This window comes from Phyllobates terribilis, unplaced genomic scaffold (assembly GCF_046119375.1).
Source record: "Phyllobates terribilis strain yellow unplaced genomic scaffold, ASM4611937v1 Scaffold_5__5_contigs__length_657084704, whole genome shotgun sequence".
NCBI lineage: Eukaryota > Metazoa > Chordata > Amphibia > Anura > Dendrobatidae > Phyllobates > Phyllobates terribilis.
Genome location: NW_027362765.1, coordinates 593565740 through 593587789, shown reverse-complemented (window position 1 = coordinate 593587789; position 22050 = coordinate 593565740). Strand labels below are relative to the sequence as shown.

Genomic DNA, 22050 nt, shown 5'->3' with positions numbered 1-22050 from the left:
CCGGCGACAGTGTGCATGGGAAGGGCTCTGCCAAAGTACCCCTTCCATTTAATGGGAGCTTGGTGAAGAGTATTACTGCCCTCAAGGGCTCGCCTAGTTGCGCAGCTTGTGCCAAGTGCATCTGTGGCTGCACCTTTGCTGGTTTGGTGTCAATTTTGCTGGGTCCCTCTGCACAGAGCATAATAGTGTGTCAGTTTGGTTTTGCAAGCATCAGAGCAAGAGGCTCTATATATGCCTGTCTGTGGGAGACTGAACACAGACCAGAGCCTTGAGCAAAGCCATTGCTGTAGCCACGCGTTATGTGGTGGTGCAGTCGTCCTCGGCAATGGCCTGATACAGACGTTCCGGCTCAGAACCAGGTGATAACATTTGGATTTATTTTGTACGTTGGAAAATAATGGAATTTAAGTTGAAATTTCTTGGGTCAGTACCTCATGGAAGTGAAAGACGTTTTCTTACAATATATATTAAATTGCATGAGTTGAGTCTTTCAAGTTTGCGAACTCCATCATAGATCACACAAGTGCACAGCCACTACAAGAGAGTGCTCTGATGATTATATTGTAGCTGTAGATTTATATAAGATGGACCTCTACTAAGAGTGTTCTTCGTTTCTCCCCAACATTGTACAAACATTACCAACTTCAAGAACTTTTTTAAAGTACACTAAGGCAGTCATTACATCACAAATTAGTCCATTTAGGCGAAAAATTCTCAACTTAGAATCATTTTAACTATTGAAAATGCTTGAAACCTTATTTTGGTACATAATAACCTCTTAATCTTCTAGACACTACCTTGTGCAAATGCATTAGATACTTTAAGGCATTTCTGCAACACTTAAGGAAAAAAAATATCAAGAATACAACAAAGAGGGGCATTCTATCTAACTGAAGAAACATCCCACTACTTAATAATGAAGTATTTAAAAAGAATATAAAATGAGAGAACATGACTAGATTTCATATTTCTTGGATATGGCCACGGTAAGTACCACAAGAAAATATTCTCATTGAAATACTACTAAACTATGTGTTTATCTGCTAGCTATGATGACTGGTAGGCTAGATGGATGCTGAATTATTTAACTATATCATGACAAACTTGTTCAGCATGGGATCCACTCTTGTGAACCTTGATATGTGAAATATCATCAGGGAGTTTTTCCCTCTTTTGTGTTAAAGCCAGTAAAAATACAATCTACTAGCTTAATATAAAGCTTTACTAGTCCAAGTTTTTATTTTGGTAGATTGTGCTTTACTGTATCGCCAAAATTCATGTACCCTTTAAATGTTGTACATTACAAAAAGTAGTCCAGAATTTAAGGAGTTTGACTTTAAACTGGAAAAGTTAGTTATCATTTCCCCACTTGACAAAAATGCACCAGTTAATTACAGCTGGACCCATTATACATGGTTCAGAAACAATACTCTACAAAATATTAAAAGTCCAGCAAATATATGATACACTATACTATTTTGCAAATCACTGCAATTCACTGGAGGCCTCTAGCTCTTACAAGTCTAGATCACGTGAGACTTCTTTATATAATTAATAGAAAAAGGAGATTTGACGTTTCAGAGTAGATCGCGCTGCTGTATGATGAAGCTGTTCCAGAGTGGAATAGCAATTCCGTAGTTTTTATTTTTATGCATTTCATGCGAGCATGGAAATGCTTCTTTCACACAGCAGCGCAGTGTACTTTGAGATTTTTCTATAATCGATATGCAAAAGAGGGTTTACCTTAATTTGCCAACGTGACTACAGCAACTGTAATATTCATGGGCAATTATTGAAGCTGTGACAATCACAACCCTTTCAGGTGAGCATCTCCATAATTCCTTCTCATCTGTTCCTTTCAATATCACCCTATATGAGCTTGTTTCCCATCCCCTACCTTTTTTTTTTTTGGATAATTGTAAGATTCCTGGGGGTCCCACCAGAGAGACCATCATTGATGAGTAGAACATGTGTCCCAAGACCTCCGTTCCTACTCAACGCATGAAAACAGTCATGAAAGTAAAGTCCATAGAACTGATGGAGATAGCAAAAACTATAGAATTTTTGGAGATAGGATTAATGGAGATAGCCCAGGACACCCATTTGGCCCCCAGAGATCTTACATTACATTATCACTAGTGTTGCGCGAACATGCTCGACACTGCTCGGTACTCGCCCGAGCATCACGCTACTCGGGATGTTCGGCGAGCACCGAGCATTTCCGGGTTACTCGGGCGGGAGCTCGGGTCTCCGCCCTGCATGTTTGGCGCTCTTTACCAAGCCAATGAACATGCAGGGATTGCCAGCCAGTCACTGTAATGCCGCAGCCATGTTGTTTGTGGACATTACAGTGATTGGCTGGCCGCACAGCGTCACCTCGAGTATTTAAAACCGGGTGCCGCCATCTTGGACACAGTCGCTCCGGATCAGACAGTGTAGGGACAGCGCTGCTGATTTAGGGAGAGATATATCCTGCAAAATAGTTAGTGTAGGGTCTGTAAAGGCTGCCAGATCAAACAAACAGTCCTTCTCAGGACTAATATCCATCCCAGGTATATCAGGCAGGCAGGCTGTATAGGAGAAGCAGTGGTTATACCAGCAAACGCTGCATTACAGTCCTGTGTGCTTCTCCTGTTGCTGAAATTGCTGAACTTAGCTCCAGGTCCCGGGGGCCAGGAAAAATCCTTTTTTTTATCTAAATTCTCTTTTTTTTCCCTCCTTCACAATGTACAAATACCCATCTTATTAACCTTTTGGTGTCCCCCGCCCCCCCAAAAAAAAAGTGTGCCTCTGATTTTTCAGACACAAATATATCTGTTGAAAATAGTCTGGTGTAGGCCAGAGAAATAGAAGTGTGGTTTTGCAGTTCTATGGGCCATTTGTATCTAAAAAAAACAGTTTGAGTGTGTCGCTCACTGTTCAGCCACAAATATATATATTTAAAAAAGTCTGGTATACACCAGTAAATTATTACTGTGGTTTTGATGCTCCACGGTAAAACATCTCTATTATCCTGTTTTTGGCATTTATTGCTGTATAAAAATAATAATAGTGTCTCCCTGATTTTTCAGACACAAATATATCTGTTGAAAATAGTCTGGTGTAGGCCAGAGAGACAGAAGTGTGCTTTTGCTGTTCCACGGTAAAAAATCTCTATTATCCTGCTTTTTGCATTTTTTGCTGTAAAAAAAAAAATAATAGTGTCTCCCTGATTTTTCAGAAACAAATATATCTGCTGAAAATAGTCTGGTGTAGGCCCGAGAAATACAAGTGTGGCTTTGCAGTTTCACGGTTCAAACCTCTGTATTATCCACTTTTGGGCCATTTGTATTTAAAAAAAACAGTTTGAGTGTGTCGCTCACTGTTCAGCCCCAAATATCTCTATTTAAAAAAGTGTGGTATACTCCAGTAAACAATAACTGTGGTTTTGCCATCCCACGGTAAAAAATCTCTATTATTCAGGTTTTGGTAGTTTTTTCCGTAAAGAAAAACAGTAGTGTCTCCTGACTGTTGTGACACAAAAATATATCTGTTGAAAATAGTCTTGTGTAGGCCCGACATCCCAGTGTGGTTTCGCAGTTCCACGGGTCAAATCGCTGTACTATCCAGTTTTGGGCCTTTGGTATCTAAAAAAAAAGCAGTTTGAGTGTGTCGCTCACTGTTCAGCCGCAAATATCTCTATTTAAAAAAGTGTGGTATACCCCAGTAAACAATAACTGTGGTTTTGCCATCCCAAGGTAAAAAATCTCTATTATTCAGGTTTTGGTAGTTTTTTCCGTAAAGAAAAACAGTAGTGTCTCCTGACTGTTGTGATACAAAAATATATCTGTTGAAAATAGTCTGGTGTAGGCCAGAGAAATAGAAGTGTGGTTTTGCAGTTCTATGGGCCATTTGTATCTAAAAAACAACAGTTTGAGTGTGTCGCTCACTGTTCAGCCGCAAATATATATATTTAAAAAGTCTGGTATACACCAGTAAATTATTACTGTGGTTTTGATGTTCCACGGTAAAAAATCTCTATTATCCTGCTTTTTGCATTTTTTGCTGTAAAAAAAAAATAATAGTGTCTCCCTGATTTTTCAGACACAAATATATCTGTTGAAAATAGTCTGGTGTAGACCCGAGAAATGCAAGCTTGGTTTTGCAGTTCCACGGTACAAACCTCTGTATTATCCACTTTTGGGCCATTTGTATCTAAAAAAAACAGTTTGAGTGTGTCGCTCACTTATCAGTCGCAAATATATATATATTTTAAAAAGCCTGGTATACACCAGTAAATTATAACTGTGGTTTTGCTGTTCCACAATAAAAAATCTCTATTATCCTGCTTTTGGCATTTTTTGCCGTAAAAAATAAATAGTGTCTCCTGATTGTTCAGACACAAATATGTCTGTTGAAAATAGTCTGGAGTAGGCCCGAGAAATACAAGTGTGGTTTTGCAGTTCCACGGTTCAAACCTCTGTATTATCCACTTTTGGGCCATTTGCATCTAAAAAAAACAGTTTGAGTGTGTCGCTCACTGTTCAGCTGCAAATATATATATATTCAAAAAAGTCTGGTATACACCAGTAAATTATAACTGTGGTTTTGCTGTTCCACGGTAAAACATCTCTATTATCCTGCTTTTGGCATTTTGTGCCGTAAAAAATGAACAGTGTCTCCTGACTGTTCAGACACAAATATATCTGTTGAAAATAGTCTGGTCTAGGCCCGAGAAATACAATTGTGGCTTTGCAGTTTCACGGTTCAAACCTCTGTGTTATCCACTTTTGGGCCATTTGTATCTAAAAAAAAACAGTTTGAGTGTGTCGCTCACTATTCAGCCGCAAATATATATATATTCAAAAAAGTCTGGTATACACCAGTAAATTATAACTGTGGTTTTGATGTTCCACGGTAAAACATCTCTATTATCCTGCTTTTGGCATTTTTTGCCGTAAAAAATAAATAGTGTCTCCTGATTGTTCAGACACAAATATATCTGTTGAAAATAGTCTGGTGTAGGCCCGAGAAATACAAGTGTGGCTTTGCAGTTTCATGGTTCAAACCTCTGTATTATCCACTTTTGGGCCATTTGTATCTAAAAAAAACTGTTTGAGTGTGTCGTTCACTGTTCAGCCGCAAATATATATATATTCAAAAAAGTCTGGTATACACCAGTAAATTATAACTGTGGTTTTACTGTTCCACGGTAAAACATCTCTATTATCCTGCTTTTGGCATTTTTTGCCGTAAAAAATAAATAGTGTCTCTGATTGTTCAGACACAAATATATCTGTTGAAAATAGTCTGGTGTAGGCCCGAGAAATACAAGTGTGGCTTTGCAATTTCACGGTTAAAACCTCTGTATTATCCACTTTTGGGCCATTTGTATCTAAAAAAAACAGTTTGAGTGTGTCGCTCACTGTTCAGCCGCAAATATCTCTATTTAAAAAAGTGTGGTATACCCCAGTAAACAATAACTGTGGTTTAGCCATCCCACGGTAAAAAATCTCTATTATTCAGGTTTTGGTAGTTTTTTCCGTAAAGAAAAACAGTAGTGTCTCCTGACTGTTGTGACACAAAAATATATCTGTTGAAAATAGTCTTGTGTAGGCCCGACATCCCAATGTGGTTTCGCAGTTCCACGGGTCAAACCGCTGTACTATCCAGTTTTGGGCCTTTGGTATCTAAAAAAAAAGCAGTTTGAGTGTGTCGCTGTAGCGCCGGCGTCCCTGCCCTCTGCTAGGCAGGGACGCTGTTCCCCTCACCTCTCTGCTCCGTGCCCGGCGTCCTCCTCCCGCTCTGCTGGCAGCGCGCGCTCCTTCCCGGCCACTGTGCTTAGGGCGCGCGCGCGCGCTCTGCCTCCCTCTTAAAGGGGCCGCGCGGGCCGTCCTAAGGAGTCCCCGGCCAATGGCCGGAGGACTTCACCATATATAAGGCACCTCCTCCAAAATGGAGGTGCCCAAGCAATGTTGTTGCACTGTTCACTACTCTGCTTCAGCCCTCAGGTCCCGTTGCCAGTTACCTGCCAGATACCTGCCAGATTCCTGCCAGCTTGCTGTCTTATTCCTGCCTGATTATCTGCTACCTGCCTGCTAGTCTGAGGTCCGACGGTCTGCCTTACTACTCCTGTCAGTCTGTCTAAGGACCAGCCTGTCCACTCACCTGGGAGCGCACATCAGCTACCTGCCTGCTTGCCTGAGGTCCGACGGTCTGCCTTCCAACTCCTGTCAGTCTGTCTATGGACCAGCTTGCCTGCTCACCTGGGAGCACACATCTGCTGCCTGTCTGCTAGCCTACCTGGAGGCTCTGCCGTCACGTGCTGTGACCACCCGCCTGTCCAGAGACTTCTGCCCGCTCACCTGGGAGCGCTCATCTGCCGCCTGTCTGTTGGTCTTCCTGGAGGCTCCGCCGTCACATGCTGTGACCACCCGTTCATCCAAAGACTCTCGCCTGCTCACCTGGGAGCTCACGTCTATCGTCAGCCGCCACAGGTCGTACCAACCCTTTACCCAGAGACTGCCCCGGTCACTTGCCGTGACCATCTGCCCGTTCATCCAGAGACTGCCCCGGTCACTTGCCGTGACCATCTGCCCGTTCATCCAGAGACTGCCCCGGTCACTTGCCGTGACCATCTGCCCGTTTATTCAGAGACTGCCCTGGTCACTTGCCGTGACCATCTGCCCGTTCATCCAGAGACTGCCCCGGTCACTTGCCGTGACCTCCAGCCCGTTCACTCAGAGACTGTCCCGGTCACCTGCTGTGACTTCCTGCCCGTATTCCCTGGTCGCCACCCGCTCCCTTACAAGGACCGCCCCCTTGTATAGTAGCTCAGAGTTTCCGCCTTCCAGACCCGTTACAGTTTGCTCGGGCCCAGGAACCCGGTGGCACCCAAGCTCCCTCGCTCTCGGACCTGTGTCATAAACTGTCCCGTCAAAGGTCCCAACAGGAGTCCATCCTGGGTCACCTGCGGAATGTCAATACTTGCCTGGACACTCTGACTGCTCCACCAGCAACCTCCGCCAGTGCCATGTCTCGCAATCCGGCAGCTCCGCTGCCCACTAATACCATGGTATCCTACCCAGGACCCCGGCTTTCTGCACCTCCTCGCTTCGGAGGCGACTCCGCCCAGGCTCGGGGCTTCATAAATCAGTGCACCCTGCACTTTGAACTATTGTCCCACCAGTTTAACTCCGACCGAGCCAAAATTGCATTCATCATGTCCCATCTCACCGGGGAGGCCCTGGCCTGGCTAAATCCTCTATGGGAGAGAGGAGACCCCCTGGTGTCCAACTTGCCTGCTTTTCTCACGGCTTTCCGGAAAGTCTTCGATGAACCCGGACGGAAGACCTCATCCGCATCATCACTGCTACGCCTCCGTCAGGGAAGTCTCACCGTGGGCCAATATGCCATACGGTTCCGTACCCTTGCCTCGGAGCTGGCCTGGGATAACGACGCTCTAGTATCCGTCTTCTGGGAGGGTCTGTCCGGCCGTATTAAAGATGAACTTGCCGGTCGGGACATCCCTACCACTCTCGATGACCTAATAACTCTTGCCACCCGGATTGACCTACGGTTCCAGGAGCGTGCCAAAGAGGTCACCCGTGAGAGGAGGTTACCACGTCTAGCTCCTACTTTTCAGATACCCGTCACTCCCTCCGTCTCTACCCAGGTACACTCTCCTGAGCCTATGCAGGTCGACCAGACCAAGATGGTCAAAACCCGTCAGGACTTACGCCGTGCCGAGGGGAGCTGCTTTTACTGTAGTAGTAAGGAGCACCGGATCCGTACCTGCCCGGAGAGGTCGGGAAACGCCTGTGTCTAGGTTCGCTCAGAGAGGTCGACCTAGACAAGAATAAATCCTCTCCATCTCTGCTGTTGTCAGTCTCAATCGTCTGCGGGGAGAACCGTTATTTCGAAGTAGCCCAACTTGACTCTGGAGCAGCCGGGAATCTTATTTCACAGTCCCTGGTAGAGAAATACCGCATCCCCACCAAACCTCTGGCTGTACCCTTGTCTGTTGCTGCCGTGGATGGGGGTCTCTTACCACGCCCCATCCAACTCATCACCGAATCCATTACTCTGCAGGTGGGAATGCTGCATTCTGAGAGTATCTCCTTTCATGTTCTGCCTGGACTCTCCCACGCCCTCTTGCTAGGCCTACCTTGGCTCCAGAGACATGCACCCGTGCTTGACTGGCAGACCGGAGAAGTCCTTCGCTGGGGACAGGACTGCCATAAGACTTGTCTGGTTCCCGTCCATCCCGTCCGTCCTTCTCCTACCCCAGCTAATCTACCTGGACTTCCGATTCCTTATTGGTCTTATGCTGATGTCTTTAATAAAAAGGAAGCAGAGACACTACCCCCTCATAGACCATACGACTGCCCTATCGACCTGTTACCTGGTACTACTCCTCCCCGTGGGCGTATTTATCCATTATCCGCTGCTGAGACCCGGTCGATGTCCGAATATATTGAGGAGAATCTGGCCAGGGGATTCATCCGGAAATCTACCTCCCCGGCGGGTGCAGGCTTCTTTTTTGTCAAAAAGAAGGACGGCTCTCTCCGTCCCTGTATAAACTATAGAGGCCTTAACCAGATCACGGTGAAGAATAAGTACCCCCTTCCGCTCATTCCGGAGTTATTTGATCGTCTGAGGGGGGCTAGAATCTTCACCAAACTGGACCTCCGTGGGGCGTACAACCTGGTTCGTATCCGTCAGGGGGATGAATGGAAGACGGCATTCAACACCCAGGACGGCCACTATGAATATCTGGTAATGCCCTTTGGTCTCTGTAACGCTCCTGCCGTCTTTCAAGAGTTGGTCAATGACATCTTCCGGGACCTTCTCTACTCCTGCGTAGTGGTGTACCTGGACGACATCTTGGTCTTCTCTCCGGATCTCCAGACTCACCGGAGGGACGTTCGTCAAGTCCTGCTCAGGCTCAGGCAGAATCACCTCTTCGCTAAATACGAGAAGTGCCTCTTTGAGCAGACCTCGCTTCCGTTTTTGGGCTACATTATTTCTCAGACCGGCCTACGAATGGATCCAGAGAAACTGTCTGCCATCGAGAAATGGCTTCGACCGGAGGGGTTGAAGGCCATTCAGCGGTTCCTGGGCTTCGCTAACTACTACCGCCTCTTCATACCACACTTCTCTTCCCGGACTGCCCCAATTTCCGCGCTCACCCGTAAGGGTACTAATCCCAAAGAGTGGCCGCCCGAAGCAGAGGAGGCTTTTCTTTCCCTAAAACAGGCCTTCTCTTCCGCCCCGGTGCTGCATCGCCCGGACGGCAACAAGCAGTTCTTCCTGGAAGTTGACTCCTCCTCCTCTGGAGCCGGAGCGGTACTTACTCAAAAATCATCTTCCGGGAGAATGGTAACTTGTGGCTTCTTCTCCAAACTCTTCTCCTCTTCTGAGCGCAACTATTCCATAGGAGACCGAGAGTTATTGGCCATCAAGCTGGCATTGGAGGAGTGGCGTTACCTGCTCGAGGGGGCTCTTCACCCGGTAATAATTTACACTGACCACAAGAACTTGGCTTACCTCCAGCATGCCCAGAGACTTAACCCGCGTCAAGCCCGGTGGTCCTTGTTTTTTGCTCGCTTTGATTTTGTTCTTCATTTTCGCCCGGCTGACAAAAACGTCAAAGCAGACGCCTTGTCCCGATCCTTTCTGGTGTCCGATCTCGAGGAAGAACCTAAACATATCATCGATCCCGCCAGAGTAATGCAGGGGGCTCCCGTGAGTCTAAATAGTCTCCCTCCCGGTAAGACGTTTGTTTCAGTACCTGATCGGAATAAGATCCTACACTGGGGCCATTCGTCTAAACTAGCTGGCCACGCCGGTCAGAAAAAGACCCTCCAGCTTATTGCCCGGCACTACTGGTGGCCTACCCTGCACAAGGACGTAATAGACTTTGTTTCTGCCTGTGTGTCCTGCGCCCGCAACAAAGTCCCGAGACACCTGCCAGCCGGTCGCCTCCTTCCGCTTCCTGTGCCTGCTGCCCCCTGGCAGCATATTGCTATGGACTTCATAACTGATCTCCCCGTCTCCGCCGGTTGTACGGTCATTTGGGTGGTCGCTGATCGCTTTTCCAAGATGGCTCACTTTATTCCCCTGCCAGCCCTCCCGTCTGCACCCGAGCTGGCTAAAGACTTTATCCGCCACATCTTCCGTCTTCATGGCCTGCCCCTCCATATCGTGTCGGATCGTGGGGTACAGTTCACCTCATGTTTCTGGAGAGCCACTTGTAAACTGCTAGACGTCACCCTGGACTTCTCTTCCGCTTACCACCCACAGTCCAATGGTCAAGTGGAGCGGATCAATCAGAACCTGACCAGTTACCTCCGGCACTTCGTTAATGCCCATCATTCAGACTGGGTGGATCTCCTACCATGGGCCGAGTTCTCTTATAACAATCACGAGAGCGAATCCTCCTCCAAATCCCCGTTTTTTGTAGTCTTCGGTCAGCATCCTCGGATTCCTTTTCCTGTCTCCACCTCTGTGGACAACCCGGCTGCGGAATCTCTCGTTAGCAAATTTTCCTCCATTTGGGAGAGTACCCGATCCGCACTCCTTCAGTCGTCCGAACGGATGAAAAGACACGCTGACAAAAAACGCCTGGATCCTCCACAATTTCATCCTGGAGATAAAGTCTGGCTCTCATCTAAATATGTCCGACTCAAGATACCTTCTTACAAGTTAGGGCTTCGGTTCATCGGTCCTCTGGAGGTCATCAGTCAGATCAACCCGGTGGCCTATAAATTGAAACTCCCGGCCAACTTACGGATCCCTAACTACTTCCATGTATCTCTCCTCAAACCTGTGGTACTTAACTCTTTATCCAAGTCTACAGGTACGCCTCCTGCTCCGGTTTCTGCTGAGGACGAGTTTGAGGTAGAGAACATTCTTGCCACCAAAAGGGTAAGAGGAAAGACCTTTTTTCTAGTAGATTGGAAGGGGTTTGGTCCTGAGGAGAGAACGTGGGAGCCCCGGGAGAACATCCATGCCCCTCTTATCCTAGCTAAATTTCTGTCTGGCCTAAAAAAGGGGGGGCCGAAAGGGGGGGGTACTGTAGCGCCGGCGTCCCTGCCCTCTGCTAGGCAGGGACGCTGTTCCCCTCACCTCTCTGCTCCGTGCCCGGCGTCCTCCTCCCGCTCTGCTGGCAGCGCGCGCTCCTTCCCGGCCACTGTGCTTAGAGCGCGCGCGCTCTCCCTCCCTCTTAAAGGGGCCGCGCGCGCCGTCCTAAGGAGTCCCCGGCCAATGGCCGGAGGACTTCACCATATATAAGGCACCTCCTCCAAAATGGAGGTGCCCGAGCAATGTTGTTGCACTGTTCACTACTCTGCTTCAGCCCTCAGGTCCCGTTGCCAGTTACCTGCCAGATACCTGCCAGATTCCTGCCAGCTTGCTGTCTTATTCCTGCCTGATTATCTGCTACCTGCCTGCTAGTCTGAGGTCCGACGGTCTGCCTTACTACTCCTGTCAGTCTAAGGACCAGCCTGTCCGCTCACCTGGGAGCGCACATCAGCTACCTGCCTGCTTTCCTGAGGTCCGACGGTCTGCCTTCCAACTCCTGTCAGTCTGTCTATGGACCAGCTTGCCTGCTCACCTGGGAGCACACATCTGCTACCTGCCTGCTAGCCTACCTGGAGACTCCGCCGTCACGTGCTGTGACCACCTGCCTGTCCAGTGACTCCTGCCCGCTCACCTGGGAGCGCTCATCTGCTGCCTGTCTGCTAGCCTACCTGGAGGCTCTGCCGTCACGTGCTGTGACCACCCGCCTGTCCAGAGACTTCTGCCCGCTCACCTGGGAGCGCTCATCTGCCGCCTGTCTGTTGGTCTTCCTGGAGGCTCCGCCGTCACATGCTGTGACCACCCGTTCATCCAAAGACTCTCGCCTGCTCACCTGGGAGCTCACGTCTATCGTCAGCCGCCACAGGTCGTACCAACCCTTTACCCAGAGACTGCCCCGGTCACTTGCCGTGACCATCTGCCCGTTCATCCAGAGACTGCCCCGGTCACTTGCCGTGACCATCTGCCCGTTCATCCAGAGACTGCCCCGGTCACTTGCCGTGACCATCTGCCCGTTCATTCAGAGACTGCCCCGGTCACTTGCCGTGACCATCTGCCCGTTCATCCAGAGACTGCCCCGGTCACTTGCCGTGACCTCCAGCCCGTTCACTCAGAGACTGTCCCGGTCACCTGCTGTGACTTCCTGCCCGTCTTCCCTGGTCGCCACCCGCTCCCTTACAAGGACCGCCCCCTTGTATAGTAGCTCAGAGGTTCCGCCTCCCAGACCCGTTACAGTCGCTCACTGTTCAGCCGCAAATATCTCTATTTAAAAAAGTGTGGTATACCCCAGTAAACAATAACTGTGGTTTTGCCATCCCACGGTAAAAAATCTCTATTATTCTAGTTTTGGTAGTTTTTTCCGTAAAGAAAAACAGTAGTGTCTCCTAACTGTTGTGACACAAAAATATATCTGTTGAAAATAGTCTGGTGTAGGCCAGAGAAATAGAAGTGTGGCTTTGCAGTTCTATGGGCCATTTGTATCTAAAAAAAAACAGTTTGAGCATGTCGCTCTCTGTTCAGCCGCAAATATATATATTTAAAAAAGTCTGGTATACACCAGTAAATTATTACTGTGGTTTTGATGTTCCATGGTAAAACATCTCTATTATCCTGTTTTTGGCATTTTTTGCTGTATAAAAATAATAATAGTGCCTCCCTGATTTTTCAGACACAAATATATCTGTTGAAAATAGTCTGGTGTAGGCCAGAGAGACAGAAGTGTGCTCTTGCTGTTCCACGGTAAAAAATCTCTATTATCCTGCTTTTTGCATTTTTTGCTGTAAAAAAAAAAATAATAGTGTCTCCCTGATTTTTTAGACACAAATATATCTGTTGAACATAGTCTGGTGTAGGCCGGAGAAATACAAGTGTGGTTTTGCAGTTCCACGGTACAAACCTCTGTATTATCCACTTTTGGGCCATTTGTATCTAAAAAAAACAGTTTGAGTGTGTCGCTCACTGTTCAGCCGCAAATATATATATATTTTAAAAAGCCTGGTATACACCAGTAAATTATAACTGTGGTTTTGCTGTTCCACAGTAAAAAATCTCTATTATCCTGCTTTTGGCAATTTTTGCCGTAAATATAAATAGTGTCTCCTGATTGTTCAGACACAAATATATCTGTTGAAAATAGTCTGGTGTAGGCCCGAGAAATACAAGTGTGGTTTTGCAGTTCCACGGTTCAAGCCTCTGTATTATCCACTTTTGGGCAATTTGTATCTAAAAAAACCAGTTTGAGTGTGTCGCTCACTGTTCAGCCGCAAATATATATATATTCAAAAAAGTCTGGTATACACCAGTAAATTATAACTGTGGTTTTGCTGTTCCACGGTAAAACATCTCTATTATCCTGCTTTTGGCATTTTTTGCCGTAAAAAATAAATAGTGTCTCCTGATTGTTCAGACACAAATATATCTGTTGAAAATAGTCTGGTGTAGGCCCGAGAAATACAAGTGTGGCTTTGCAGTTTCACGGTTCAAACCTCTGTATTATCCACTTTTGGGCCATTTGTATCTAAAAAAAACAGTTTGAGTGTGTCGCTCACTGTTCAGCCGCAAATATCTCTATTTAAAAATGTGTGGTATACCCCAGTAAACAATAACTGTGGTTTTGCCATCCCACGGTAAAAAATCTCTATTATTCAGGTTTTGGTAGTTTTTTCCGTAAAGAAAAACAGTAGTGTCTCCTGACTGTTGTGACACAAAAATATATCTGTTGAAAATAGTCTTGTATAGGCCCGACATCCCAGTGTGGTTTCGCAGTTCCACGGGTCAAATCGCTGTACTATCCAGTTTTGGGCCTTTGGTATCTAAAAAAAAAGCAGTTTGAGTGTGTCGCTCACTGTTCAGCCGCAAATATCTCTATTTAAAAATGTGTGGTATACCCCAGTAAACAATAACTGTGGTTTTCCTCTTCCACGGTTCTAATCTACTCTTTGTTACCCTTTTTCCATTGATAGTGCAAGTGTAAGCTATTTTACTTCATTTACAATGGGCAAGGCGCGTGGCAAGGGACACGGAAGTGGACGTTCTGGTGATGGTTCGTGCAGAGGACGGGGCCATGGCCAAGGTGAAAATGTGCCACAACCAACAGCCACATCTTCTCGCTCCCACTTCTTGACCGAATTACGAGGGAAGCACAGAACAACACCAGTATTGAGAACTGATCAGTGTGAACAGGTTATTAATTGGAAAGCAGACAATACTTCCAGTTACCTGGGCACCACCACCTCCGGTCTGTCTTCCACACGGTCAACTCTTAGTAGCCGTGAGTCTCGACCGCATACTCCTCCTCACCCTGATGCTCCTTCCTCCCACCATGCCGAGTGTCGTCAGACCGCAAGTGATCCCACACTTGGACACTCTGAAGAGCTGTTCACTGGTCCATTTCCATATTTGGGCCCCTCGCCTGATACACTTGAAGTGGTGGAAGAGGAGATCCCATGTTGCGATGACCAAATATTTGAACAGCCACGGCCACAGGAAGTCGACGTTGGCAGTCTGTCACAAGAGGTGGACGATGACGTGACACAATTGCCAGGAAGTGAGGAGGAGGATCGTGGTGCGCAAGTGGAAGAGGAGGAGGTGGTGGATGATCTAGTAACTGACCCAACATGGAAGGAGGACATGCAGAGTGAGGCCAGCAGCACACAGGGGGAGGGAGGCAGAGTACCCCAACAGGCAGGAAGAAGCAGTGTGGTGGCCGCAGACAGAAGGCAGGCAACACGAGGGACGTTGCCAGTACAAGCGGTAGGTCTTCCAGAGTCTGGAATTTTTTTAAAGACTCTGCTGATGACCCCAAAAAGGCCATATGCTCCACCTGCCATGCCAGCATCAGCAGGGGTGACAAAACTACCAGCCTGACCACCACCAGCATGATCAGGCACATGGCAGCAAAGCACCCGACTTTGTGGGGCAAAACCCAGGGTCCACGACCATTGTCAGTGGGTGTCACCACTGCTTCTTCCACTGTTGTGCGTGCAATAGAACCCCCTGTTGTGTGTGCAAGGCAATCCCCTGTCCATACTGCATGTAAAGATGCCCCCACCTCTCAGTCTTCACTTGTTATGGCAGTTTCTCAAGAAACAGCATCAACGTCCACGTCCACGTCCCACCGCAGCGTTCAATTGTCCATATCCCAGACCTTTGAACGAAAGCGGAAATTCGCAGCTAACACCCCACAGGCAACAGTCCTAAATTCGCACATTTCACGACTGCTTGCATTGGAAATGCTGCCTTTTAGGCTGGTGGAGACGGAATCCTTCCGCAATCTTATGGCGGTGGCCGTCCCTCGGTACTCGGTCCCCACCGACACTATTTTGCCCGGTGTGCCATCCCCGCACTACACAAGCACGTGTCCCAAAGCATCTGCCGTGCCCTCAACAACGCAGTTGCTGGGAGAGTCCACCTGACAACGGACACGTGGACAAGTGCTTGTGGCCAGGGATGGTACATCTCTCTGACGGCACACTGGGTAAACATTGTGGAAGCCGGGACCCAGTCAGACCTTGGGACGGAACACATCCTCCCCACACCGAGGATTGCGGGCCCTATGTCAGTCAGAGTTGCCCCCACAGTGTACAGCTCCTGCGCATCCTCCTCCTCCTCCTCCTCATGTTCAGCCTCCATCTCAGATATCACCACATCAGTTACAAGCTGGAAGCACTGCAGTACTGCCTCCGCCAAGCGGCAACAGGCTGTGCTGAAACTCATAAGCTTAGGTGATAAACCTCACACTGCTTGTGAGCTGTGAAAGAGCAGGCAGATCTGTGGCTGAGACCGCTGAACCTACATCCCGGCATGGTCGTGTGTGACAATGGCCGTAACCTGGTGGCGGCTCTGAGGCGAGGTGAGATCACACACGTACCATGCCTGGCTCATGTGCTTAACCTCGTGGTTCAGCGGTTTCTTAAATCGTACCCCGAGTTGCCAGATCTGCTCGTGAAAGTACGCCGCCTGTCAGCTCATTTTCGCAAGTCGGCTACAGCTTCCTCCGCCCTTGCTGTGTTGCAGCAGCGTTTGCAGCTTCCGGCACACCGATTGGTGTGTGATGTCCCCACACGTTGGAACTCTACCCTCCACATGTTGCAAAGGATTTGTGAGCAGAAGAGAGCAGTTGTGGAGTACCAGCTGCAACAAGGCCGTTGATATTCAGGTCAGACTCCACACATAAGACCTCAGGAGAGGACCTGGATGTCTGACATATGTACCATCCTGACAAACTTTGAGGAGGCCACCAAGATGGTGAGTGGCGATGACGCCATCATTAGTGTCAGCATCCCACTTGTCTGTCTTTTGCAACGCTCTCTGCAGAGAATTAAAGAGGAGGCATTGCAGCCAGAGTATGATGAGATGGATCAAGAAGCCGTAGCAGACGATTACACACAGCCCAGCCTCATCTCATCCCAACGTGCATTGGGGGACAACGAGGGAGAGGAGGAGGAGGAGGAAGAACAGGAGCTGCTATCATGCGTTATAGACGGTAGTACCTGTACAAGTGTCATACCGTCGGTTCAGCGTGGGTGGCCTGAGGACAGGGGGGGGGAGGAAGAGGAGGAGAGCATGGTCAGTCGTCATCTTGGTGAGGACACGGAATTATTGCCCGTTACCAGTCTGGCACGCATGGCTGACTTTATGTTACGCTGCCTTAACCGTGACCCTCGCGTTGTCAAAATGTTGGGTGACAGTCATTACTGGTTGGTGACACTTGTAGACCCCCGCTACAAGGAGAACTTTCACTCTCTTATTCCTGAGGTGGAGAGGTCTACAAAAATGAGGCAATACCAGAAGGCCCTTGCTGCAGAACTCTTAAAAAAATTCTCATCTGAACACGCTAGCGGCAGAGGTCACAGTTCGTTGCCCAACCAAGGCGTACAGGCGAGAGAGATGCAACTCCAATCCAGCAGAGGCAGGGGAACACTGTCAACATTCTGGGACAGTTTTTTGACACCCGCCCAGCTTCCAGGCCCTGAGGCGCGGGGTACTCTCTCAAGGAGTGGAAAGTTTCAAAAGATGGTAAGGGAGTACCTTGCCGATCATACCAGCGTCCTCCGCGATTCCTCTGTGCCTTTTAATTATTGGGTATCCAAGCTGGACACTTGGAATGAACTCGCTATCAAAATGAACAAGGGCTGGATTGGGCCAGACTTCTCATCACCACTAAATGACAACAGAGTAACATGGGAGGTGTATTCACATGCACCGCTTCACACCCACACATGGGTTTACGCTTCCTCGTTTCGGCTGTTTAATCTTCTTCTCCTTATCCTCAGCCTCCACCACCACTATACCACCAGGGTGCCGGCATTGCAAGTTCCTCCATCTTTATTTTTGGCAGCTTTTGCTTGCAAGGCATAAGCAAATACTATTGGACACCCACTCCCCAATAATGGGACTTATGTTTGTAATATGCTGTACTGCATGGCTCTTGTAAGGGGCATTGCAAGTTGCTCTATCCTAATTTTTGGCAGCTTTTGCTTGGAAAGCATAAGCAAATACTATGGGACACCCACTCCCCAATAATGGGACTTATGTTTGTAATATGCTGTACTGCACGGTTCTTGTAAGGGGCATTGCAAGTTGCTCCGTCCTAATTTTTGGCAGCTTTTGCTGGGAAAGCATAAGCAAATACTATGGGACACCCACTCCCCAATAATGGGACTTATGTTTGTAATATGCTGTACTGCACGGCTCTTGTAAGGGGCATTGCAAGTTGCTCCGTCCTAATTTTTGGCAGCTTTTGCTGGAAAAGCATAAGCAAATACTATGGGACACCCACTCCCCAATAATGGGACTTATGTTTGCAATATGCTGTACTGCATGGCTCTTGTAAGGGGCATTGCAAGTTGCTCCGTCCTAATTTTTAGCAGCTTTTGCTGGGAAAGCATAAGCAAATACCATGGGACACCCACTCCCCAATAATGGGACTTATGTTTGTAATATGTTGTACTGCATGGCTCTTGTAAGGGGCATTGCAAGTTGCTCCGTCCTAATTTTTGGCAGCTTTTGCTGGGAAAGCATAAGCAAATAATATGGGAGACCCACTCCCCAATAATGGGACTTATGTTTGTAATATGCTGTACTGCATGGCTCTTGTAAGGGGCATTGCAAGTTGCTCCGTCCTAATTTTTGGCAGCTTTTGCTGGGAAAGCATAAGCAAATACTATGGGAGACCCAATCCCCAATAATGGGACTTATTTTTGTAATATGCTGTACTGCATGGCTCTTGTAAGGGGCATTGCAAGTTGCTCCGTCCTAATTTTTGGCAGCTTTTGCTTGCAAGGCATAAGCAAATACTATGGGACACCCACTCCCCAATAATGGGACTTATGTTTGTAATATGTTGTAATGCATGTGACGTGCCCCCTGGGCCGTGTGTACACGTGTGTGGGATACCCGATGCCGGGTCTCTGGGGTCTGTAGTCTCCGTGGCGGTGACCCGGTCCCGTGGCTCAGGCTGGTCAAACCAGTGGCAGTCTTTCTTAGGTTTTGAGGTTAATTGTCTGACTGCGCCACCCGTGGATTGCGGTCAGGGAGTACCACCGCTGCGAGGCAGACCGCTGAGGCTGGTGTTGTGTGCGCAGCATAGAATGGTATAACTCCCCTCGGGAGGAGTATAGCCTCAGGGCAGTGAGTGTGGATGATGGGGGTGATGGTGCACGAGCGCAGCAGGAACGACTCAGAGTCTTTGCAGTGCAGTTCAGGGTCTTTACTGATGATTATAAGGTAGACCCTCCCAGGAGTACTGGCTAGCATAAGAGGCCTGGTCAGTCTGTGAGCAAGCAGGAGTTCCCCTGGCCAGGTGGAGTTGTAGGCCTCCCCGTCTGTCTGCACTCTTCCTGGCTACCTTGCTGTAAGCGGGTAGAAGTAGTCCACGTCCCTGAGTGTACCGTGTAGTGCTCACCCGTATGGCTGGTGACTTGGGGCCTTCTGTTAGCCTCCGCTCCACGACGGCGGTGCTGGTCCCTTGCTTGTGATTGAGCCTCCGGGCTTCTATGGCCAGAGGACCTGAAATCCCCTGCCGGCTGGTTTCTGCTGCTGGATTTATAAGTCCTCACAGCTTCGGACTCCTGTGTTCGGTTCCTATTGTCTTCTGCCAGGGCGAGCTCTGCTCAGCTTCCAGCCCCTGGTCTTTAGCTCCTAGCTCCTACAGAGCTCCTTGCTGTTACTTTCCCTTGCTCTCACTCTGACTCTGACTGTTCTCTGACTCACTCAACCCCGCCCCAGATCCAGTTTATAAGGGCAGAATTCTCCCCTCCCAGGACTGGGGCAGGAGGATGTTGCATGTTTAAGGGATCCTGACCAGGAAACCTCCCACTTGCTCTCCGACGTACTATCTCTATTACTGTGGTGACCAGACCCCTGGGGTGCCACACATGGCTCTTGTAAGGGGCATTGCAGTTCCTCATAATTTTTGGAAAGCCTTCCATTCACTGCTTAGGCCAACAGTGCACGGGAGACCCAGTTGCTATAAATCGAAAAAAAGGTTTAGTTAACGACCTCTGATCTCCATGTCATTTCCAAGGGGCATTGGAGTGGCTCGAAATTTTTGGTAGGCATTGCACTCACTGTATGCCCTATAACTGTGTAGCCGAACCGCTCCTTTTGTTATAGAAACATATCCTACAAGACATATCTGGTTGACTGGCCTGATATTGATGTGAATGGTCCCTGTTCCTCCTGCTCTTTCTCCTTTGCCACCACCTCATCCATCATTTATCACCTGAAGCTTTGTTTTAACGGGAGTCATAGAACTGGGATAGTAGCAGGAAAACATCCAGCAATCCTCGGAGGAGGTAGGATATGCGCCAAAACGCGGACCACCTCAGGCCTAGCCGCTACTACATACATGCGCTTGCATTCCAAGAAAACAAAGCAGATGCTAACTTCTATCATCATCATCATGCTCCTCACCTAGGCACTCTCAACTCCCCTGATGGAGAAGCCAGGGCCCACTGGAGGAGTCTGGTTCTCTGGTGGGCTCGTCCAATGCTGCCCTAAAGCAGGCCAGGCTAAGAAAAGTGTGGGGGAAGGTGACAGGAGAAATCAGGGTGGCTGGGGACCGAGTATGGACACCTGGTCACCACCTGGCGGCTGGGGACCGAGCGTGGACACCCGGCCGCCGGGCCGCTGGGGACAGAGTATGGATACCTCGCTGGCGAAGCGGCCATGAGGTAGTGGCCAGCTTCGGCCTCCTCCAAACTAAAAGGCCCCATTTCAAGTGAAAGCTAGCAGTATGGTATTGCAGCCTGCGGGTGGGTGGGTGGTTGGCTGCATATTTTCACTTGCATTGCATGGAATGGGGGAGGTACAATTGAACACTGCCCTGGGACAACGACTTGCACGAGGATAGTTGCAAGTCTGCATCTTCTGATGCGGCAAGGATCACTTCTGATGGGCACACTTTTAGACAGTGACCTGGGGGTCAGAGATGCTTCCAGGGGTCTTCCCCATGCTGATCCCTTGTCTTTTCAGCACTGTATGCATGTGTCACACAGCACATGGCCAGATAAGGTTGTAAAATGTTAAAATGACATTTCCCGGTGAACGTATTTGTCACGGTTGAAAGCAATACAAAAGTGCAAAAACGCATGAAAAATGCTACTTATGAACATAGCCCAAGGTGTGGAGGAGTATTTTTGTTTTTGGTTATTTATTTTACCTTATACACAAGTTTTTACCCTGGAAAGGAAATTCCTTAACATATTTCACAGGAAAACCGTTTCAGTTTCGTTTTTGAACGTTTTATTGTGAGCCCGCAAAAGTGGCTTAATACCTCTGACCACGTTGTTGACAGCAGTGACCTGGGGGTCAGAAATGCTTCCAGGGGCGATCCCCTTGCTGCCCCCATGTCTTTTGAGCACTGTCACTATCGTTTTGGGCACTTTTTAGGCTTTCTACAGACTGCCGGGGGTGCTGCCGCAAAAATGCTCGGGTCTCACATAGACTAACATTGGGCTCGTTGCTCGGGTCCAGCACCCGAGTATCACGGTAAGCTCGGCCCGAGCTTCAAGTACCCAAGCATTTTAGTGATCGCTCAACACTATCAGTCGTCATCTTGGTGAGGACACGGAAGTCTTGCCCGTTACCAGTCTGGCACCCATGGCTGACTTTATGTTACGCTGCCTTAACCGTGACCCTCCCATTGTCAAAATGTTGGGTGACAGTCATTACTGGTTGAGGACACTTTTAGACCCCCTCTAAGAGAACTTTCATTCTCTTATTCCTGAGTTGGAGAGGTCTACAAAAATGGGGCAGTACCAGAAGGCCCTTGCTGCAGAACTATTAAAAAAATTCCCATCTGAACACGGTAGCGGCAGAGGTCACAGTTCGCTGCCCAACTAAGGCATACAGGCGAGAGAGACGCAACTCCAATCCAGCAGAGGCAGGGGAACACTGTCAATGTTGTAGGACAGTTTTCTGAGACCTGCCCAGCTTACAGGCCCTGAGGCGCAGGGTACTCTCACAAGGAGTGGAAAGTTTCAAAAGATGGTGAGGGAGTACCAGCGTCCTCCGTGATTCCTCTATGCCTTTTAATTATTGGGTATCCAAGCTGGACACTTGGAATGAACTCACTCTGTATGCCTTGGAGGTCCTGGCCTGCCCTGCCGCTAGCGTGTTATCGGAGCGTGTTTTTAGTGCCGCTGGGGGAATTATAACTGATAAGCGCACTCGCCTGTCAACTGACAATGCTGACAAGCTGACCCTTATCAAAATGAACAAGGGCTGGATTGGGCCAGACTTCTCATCACCACCAAATGACAGCAGAGTAACATAAAGTCAAATCCACTGTGTTATTTCGGGAGGTGTATTCCCATGCATCGCTTCACACCCACACATGGGTATACGCTTCCTCATTTCGGCTGTTTTTTGCTCTTCTCCTTATCCTCAGCCTCCACGACCACTATACCACCAGGGTGACCGTGGTCCATGTTGCCAGCATTGCAAGTTCCTCTGTCCTAATTTTTGGCAGCATTTGCTTGGAAGGCA

General features: G+C 48.3%; 1 protein-coding gene across 1 annotated transcript in view; it reads left to right on the top strand.

The window, feature by feature from the left end:
- The first annotated feature begins 918 nt into the window (after positions 1 to 918).
- LOC141271359 (uncharacterized) overlaps positions 919 to 22050 on the top strand; it is a 72468-nt gene continuing 51336 nt past the window's right edge. The window contains exon 1 of the mRNA XM_073681463.1: positions 919 to 986. Within this exon, the coding sequence (XP_073537564.1) occupies positions 978 to 986 (9 nt within the window). The 5' untranslated portion in view covers positions 919 to 977. The remainder of the gene's footprint in view (positions 987 to 22050) is intronic.